The sequence below is a fragment of the Triturus cristatus genome, chromosome 12 (assembly GCF_964204655.1).
Source record: "Triturus cristatus chromosome 12, aTriCri1.1, whole genome shotgun sequence".
Lineage (NCBI taxonomy): Eukaryota > Metazoa > Chordata > Amphibia > Caudata > Salamandridae > Triturus > Triturus cristatus.
In genome coordinates this window covers 529,903,791-529,910,093 of record NC_140595.1, presented here as the reverse complement: position 1 = coordinate 529,910,093, position 6,303 = coordinate 529,903,791, and the positions used below count along the sequence as shown (strand labels likewise).

At 39.6% G+C, this 6,303-nt stretch overlaps 1 protein-coding gene across 3 annotated transcripts in view; it reads right to left on the bottom strand.

Moving 5' to 3' along the window:
• Positions 1-5,012: 5,012 nt before the first annotated feature.
• NUDT21 (nudix hydrolase 21) overlaps positions 5,013-6,303 on the bottom strand; it is a 200,835-nt gene continuing 199,544 nt past the window's right edge. For 2 of the 3 annotated variants that reach the window (XM_085640147.1, XM_085640145.1), the window contains exon 7: positions 5,013-6,089. In XM_085640147.1, the coding sequence (XP_085496273.1) occupies positions 6,053-6,089 (37 nt within the window). In that variant the 3' untranslated portion in view covers positions 5,013-6,052. The remainder of the gene's footprint in view (positions 6,090-6,303) is intronic. The other variant, XM_085640146.1, reaches the window with a different exon arrangement.

Sequence of the window (6,303 nt, the reverse complement as noted above, 5' to 3'; positions counted from 1 at the left end):
GCAGATGAAAGCGCCCCGTGTGTTAAGTGTTGTGTGCTGGACCTTGGGCCTGCATCTCTCTCCGCAGGGGTGGAAGCCCGTCTCCTCACACTGTTGACACGGCGCTATTTAAAACACAGCTGTTGGAGGGCGCAGTGCCCAAGCGCCTATGGAGAGTAAAGCAGGCAAGAGGTCGTGGCTTTGAAGCGGGTTCCATACAAGTGCAAACAGTTGTTTAATTGGCTAACAGAACAGAGGAAGCTGCACAGAGCTCTCAGGTAAATGCTGACAGGCAGCTGAGGGTGCTGGTAGCCCTTCCGAGTGACAGCCAGCTGCCGCTGCGAGTGATGTCTGTGACCGGAAGCTGCTGAGCAACTTGTGGTAAAAATAGTACATAATAATACTGATAACGTGATCAGAATTGGCAGAGTGAGGAAGCGTTTGGGAGCGGCTCCAGATAATGAAGAGGATTTAAGAGGAAGCAGAAGAGAGTGAATGTCTTACTGCAGTCGACAACACGGTGTATAAATTCAAAAGTAACAAGCCCGGCGGAGCGTGACACGTGCGCGCTTGGGGGCGGGGGAGCGGACCCTTTGAAGTGCTCCCAAAAGGCGGATTGCATGGCGGCACGATGCGCGTGATTGTGCGCGTGCTAGCCATGCAATCCGCTTTTTGGGAGCACTTTTCAAAGCCGCTTTCTATAGTCTCGCTTTGCGATCGCTTACGCGATAGCAAGGTCGAGACCTAAAAATAGCCATTTCAGACTATCCGACATATTCATTCTGATTTTAAATTTTGAAAAAATAAACTTCTGCAAGCCTGGTAAGCAAGTATTCAGAAGTTTAAACCCTATAATCAGCACTGGCATTTTTAAATTACTAATTTCTCACAAACAAGGCAATGAGCTTACAAAAAATAAATCTGCATTCTATGGCAGGTAGCGTGGAAAAAACAAAAATCATGTTTTGAGATCCCAGCAACTCTACTCATTCCATGAATAATCAGCACAAAACCTTGGTGAAATTACCAACAATCAATGACCTCTTTTGGAAAGATTCTTGTGCTTTTATGTGCCTGCAGTTTTGTCAGAATGTGCAAGTTTGGATGCATTATAATACAAAAATGTGTGCTAATATATTACAGGTGAAGGTGCAGCAGTTCAAACGGGAGGTGCGCATTATTCCATACATTCCATTCCAAAAACAGAATACATGTGTAAGGCTCAGCAATATTGAAATCCCAAGATGGGGACACAAATAAAACACAGAATCACTTGGATTGGGTAAACTATGCAACAATATGTAATAGAATGCATGGAATAATGCAAGCCTCCCGTTGCACGTTCTAGCACTTTCACTTTTAATATACTGCAACCTATTTTTTTGTATCTTTAACAAAGTAGCACTTTTCTTGTACCTTTTAAATAACCCAGTGTTAAGTCATAGAAACAGAAAAAATATTCACAAGGCTATATAAACTGTTGTAGGACTTGTGGTAATTAACCTGTGATCAAGGTACATGGGGACCGAAATGCGTTGGGTGTGTTTACACTGTAGACTCTATGAATGCAATAAAAACTGAAAGTAAACCTTTAATCATGAATGTGACTCGTCTTTCCGTAACATTGGGAACGGAGTTGGAATATATTTAAGCATCAAGGTCCTGCTGCGGGAGTAGCCCACAATCGAAAGAGCAACAAAATGGCGCTGCATCGCCCGACAGCGAAGATTAGCTGGCGTTCAATTAAAAAAAACACCAAATGCAGCGGCACAGCATGGACCAATTTTTCTTTCTTTATTTTTTGTGTGCGAATTCCAAGATGTTCACAAAAGCAACGGAATAATTACAAATAAAGTGACAGACACGTTTCGGCTGACGCCATCCACTGGGTATGGGTATAATTGATGTTTATCGGCTTGCAGCTTGTAGTGCTGTGCACACTCATGCCATCAATTCTTGGGATTAGAATGAGCAACTTTCCATTTTGACATGACTTGTGATACCGCCCCCAGTGCACCAGGACACACAACCTTAGATAGTGCTTTTCCCCCCATGGGTAAGTGCTAGTGTGGAGATGCAAAGTGTTATGATGTCTATGAACTAGAATGAAAACATAAAATTAGCTTGTTACTTTAACTTAATATTTACCCGATAAACTAGTGTATGCTTCAGTCTGGGCATGCAGGCAGGGCACATGTGAATCTACAGCACCACAGGCTGCAAACAGATTGTTACAGGTTACGTTTTCCATTTTCACGAGGTACCCCTATAGGTCAAGTTCTGTGTATAGTCTTTAAAGCAATATCAATCCACTTGAACAGAGGCTTGCGAGCAATAGTAGATGTATGAAACAATGTTTACAGTTTGTCTAACTTGTGCTTCTTGTGATGCATGAATGTCCACACAGTGGTGTTTAGTATGTGTGGCTAAACAACCAAGTAGCAGCTTTGCAAATGTTTGCTATTGAAATGCTCCCCAGGAAGGACACTGTGGCAGCTTTTATACGAGAAGAACTTCCGCTAGTATTAGTCTGTCAATGTAAGGTTACCTTTAGCATAACATACTTGAGTGAATCTTACAAGACAAGCTCTGCCAAATGGCTTGCTTAAGTGTAGGTGGGCCAACACAACAATTAGTTGCTTGGTTTTCCTGATAGACTTGGTACAATCAACACAGTACATAATGGCCATTAAGTGACTAGCGGTAGTGTAGAGGGTATTACCCTTGTTATGTCTTGATAAAGCGTTCGACAATATGAATCTTAAAGCGGGACTGATATTAGCTATAAGCAGCTTAGTGTATGAATGTACTGAAGAGTAGGCAAGCACTAACCTTAGTAGATGGAACAAAAAGTAACAAATTATAGTTTGTATTGTGACTGTTAATGGCTTCAAGTTTACATTACGACAGTAATGAGACAAAGCCTTTCCAATTAACTGCATAACATGCTCAAGGGCTCAGGTTACAGGCCTTTTTGAGTATTTCAATAATTTCTCCAGAAAGTTAAAGATACCCACTTCTAAGACATGAGGTACCAAATTGCTAGATTGAGCTCCCAGATGTCAGGATGCACTAACTGAACTTGAGCTTGACTGAGCAGATGTGAGCACACTTAAGCTTTTTCTTGAGACTGTATCAACATTTTTAGCAGTGAGCCTGAGCGGGAGTAAGGAGTATCACCTCATTGAAGCTTATCCCAATTTGCTAATGACATAAGCGATATTTAGCTGGTCATTAAAAATCCCAAATTCAAGCATAGTTTAATCACAACAAGAGATGGATATCACGAACAATGGCGGGACATACATCACTTATGAAAATGGTAGCACTACTAAAACAGTTATATATCTTCTGAAGTGTCCTGAATGCCCTTAACACAAAAATCACAAACCAACTGAACTCATGTATGGCAGACACTAACTGGCCATACAAAGCGAGTGGTTTGGCAGTCCATATTATTGGAGAAAGCAGTTTAGTTGCACTGGCTCAACATGTATACCGCTGGTTCGATATTTATGGCCCAGTACCTTATCTAGATACGGGAATAGACAGTAAGCACTGTTCACCTATATACTGTACTGGGTAAGAAGTTGAGGACACTAACAGATCAATAATGTAGCTAGCACATACTGGGCCGAGCATACGCTAGCAGACCTCGGTGAGGTGAATATATAAAAACATACTTCTTGAGCAGAAAAACAATCAGACTATTCCACTATCACTGGAACTTAAAAGTGATAGAACAACTACACAGCAGACCAATATATAAAATAGGAGGATCATATGAAAATACATAACTTTACAGAGCACCAAACACAGGACATCACTCACCTCCTGGACCTATCCATGTACTATAGACTGTAGGCACTGTGGTGGAGTTGTATCCAGCACACCCAGAAAAGACTGAATGGCAGCTAATAACTATGCTAATTGACTACTCCAACACCTCCATGACTAATAAAATACATGTAAAATATAGTGTGATAAATTACAAGAGGGACACACGAGACCAAGTAACATCTGGGAAGTGGGCTAGTGGTTTGAAGTAACAGATGCAAAGTGGTCATTTTGTTATCTGGCGAATAAGATAGTATACCATGGAAATGCAAGCACTGACTAATCCAATATAAATATTTACACAGATGTTCAATTCCACTTGGATCCAGGAACATGGGCCTGGACTATCCCACCAAGTGATAGATATGTAAATCCTCTGAAGCAGATCTTATGCATTTAGCTTGGGCAGGTCTGCCCATTAGAGCTGGGAAGGTGACTGGTGTAGTGAGAAGGCTGACCCTGCTAGAAGCACTACTGGGACGGTTTAAGGATGTGCAGAAGTCCTGCATCAAATTCACACTGGCAGCCCCTTTACTAGTAAAGAGAGCCCTGATGTGAGGCAGGAGGCTAAGCCCCAAGGTCCAGGATTGGGTTAAGAACCTCACACTAAGTTATAACATGACTGAGATGTATAAATACCAGCTCTCAAGTTCATCCAGACCTAGAATTATATGGGCTCTACAACGGTCATATCTCCTCGAACAAGTTATCAAACCTACAACAGCCAAATAGAATAGCTTTGATATAGCGTCATTGATATTGGATTGTATGTAAACACCACCAAAATGTGCTGTGATAAGAACTTACTCCTATTTCTGCACGTGCGTATGTTCCCAGCTACATAAAATAGCACCATAAAACTTTGTAATACACTATTTCACAGGCATATAGGTCCTATTGAAGGTTCATGTTTTGTTATATAAAGAAGACAAAATTAAAGAAGTAATACCTATACATCACATTGAGGGTTTCCATACAGCTACTCAAGGGTGCTTACCAAAGTTCTAACTGTGCAGCATTTGATAGACTTGAAAGATTATTGGATTGTTAACAAGGTAAGCATATACAGCAGAGGCCATACACATTCCTCAAAACATAACGAACTCTGAAGGGCCTTGAGCATTAATGCACCTTCTTTCTGTATAGGGTATAACTTTAGAACAAATTAAAATAGTTGATGAAAAAATCCACACCAATAGAAACAAAGTCTTTTTTTTTTTAATATTGTACGAAAAAATTGATGACTACCACAATGAAAAGTATTTAAAAAACAAACATTCTCATTCCTACCAACTAGAACAGCTCCGACGATTCACCAGGCTATTCCAATGGTAGAAAGTTTAGCCGCCACAGAGAAAAAATAAAAAATTACTCAAATTAAAAAATCCTTCTGCCAACATTGGTTCTCTACATTTTAAAGCTGTGCTCACAGAGACTGCTTCTTTCACCATGTCTTCATGCAGGCAGCAGTAGCATTCAGTTGTAAATAAAATTGAACCTAGACATAAAAGGGAAGGAGTCATAAACAAAGGTTCGCCCGAAATTTAACAGCAAAAATATGTACATATATACATACAAACATGAGTATGGGAACGTGCACAATGCCTGGTTTTCGTAATGACCAAGAAACAATCATCATCGGAATAACTTGGATATGAGCATAATTAAAATTGTGCCAGAAATTTCTAGTCACCTTTGCAACTAGACAGATAAACAATATCACACAATAAACAAACTTTTCTGTAATATGTCTCTAACAGGTACAGGGATGTGCATTCTTGATTTACAGAGCATGTTTATGCAGAATCCAGATTTTTCAACTTGCATATAAAATAGTTTAGAAATCAATAATTTAAGATTGCATTTCTAAAAGGTGCTTTTTATTTGCTCAGCAGCTGGAAAATAGTCCTCACAATAGAAGAAAAAGCATGGACGCATTGTACTCCAGTACACTGACAAATACAAATTTACAGAGGTAACAGCGGATGAACAGTAAAGGCACAGTCAAATTCCACTTTACACTGCTCTATTTATAATGTAGCCTACATTACAAAAATTCTATATTTTAATGAATCATGTGCTAACAGTTTGGCATACTAAAAAGCTTTTCCCAAAGTCTTAGATTTCAAATATTTTTATTTGAAAAACAATTTTAAAACAACTAGTGTGTACAAAACGGTATCAGTTAGCATATAGGGGTGCTAGGCCATAAAGGTATCATAATCAGTCTTCCTGTTCAAGGATGCCCAGGTTCTTTCATCAGGAATTTGTTGCTAGTAGTTAACAAAAGCACAAACAATGGAAAAATGAAAGAAAACGAGGGAAGGTTACAATTATATAAAAATAAACATGAAAAGCATTCATAGCAGTTGATCATTCAAAGTGCATTCTAATAGGAAAGTAAGGCCTGACAGCGGAATATTAGGTTGACAGATAACTTGTGACCTGAAGAGTTAAAGCACAAAAGCTCTTAGAAATGTAGTGCTA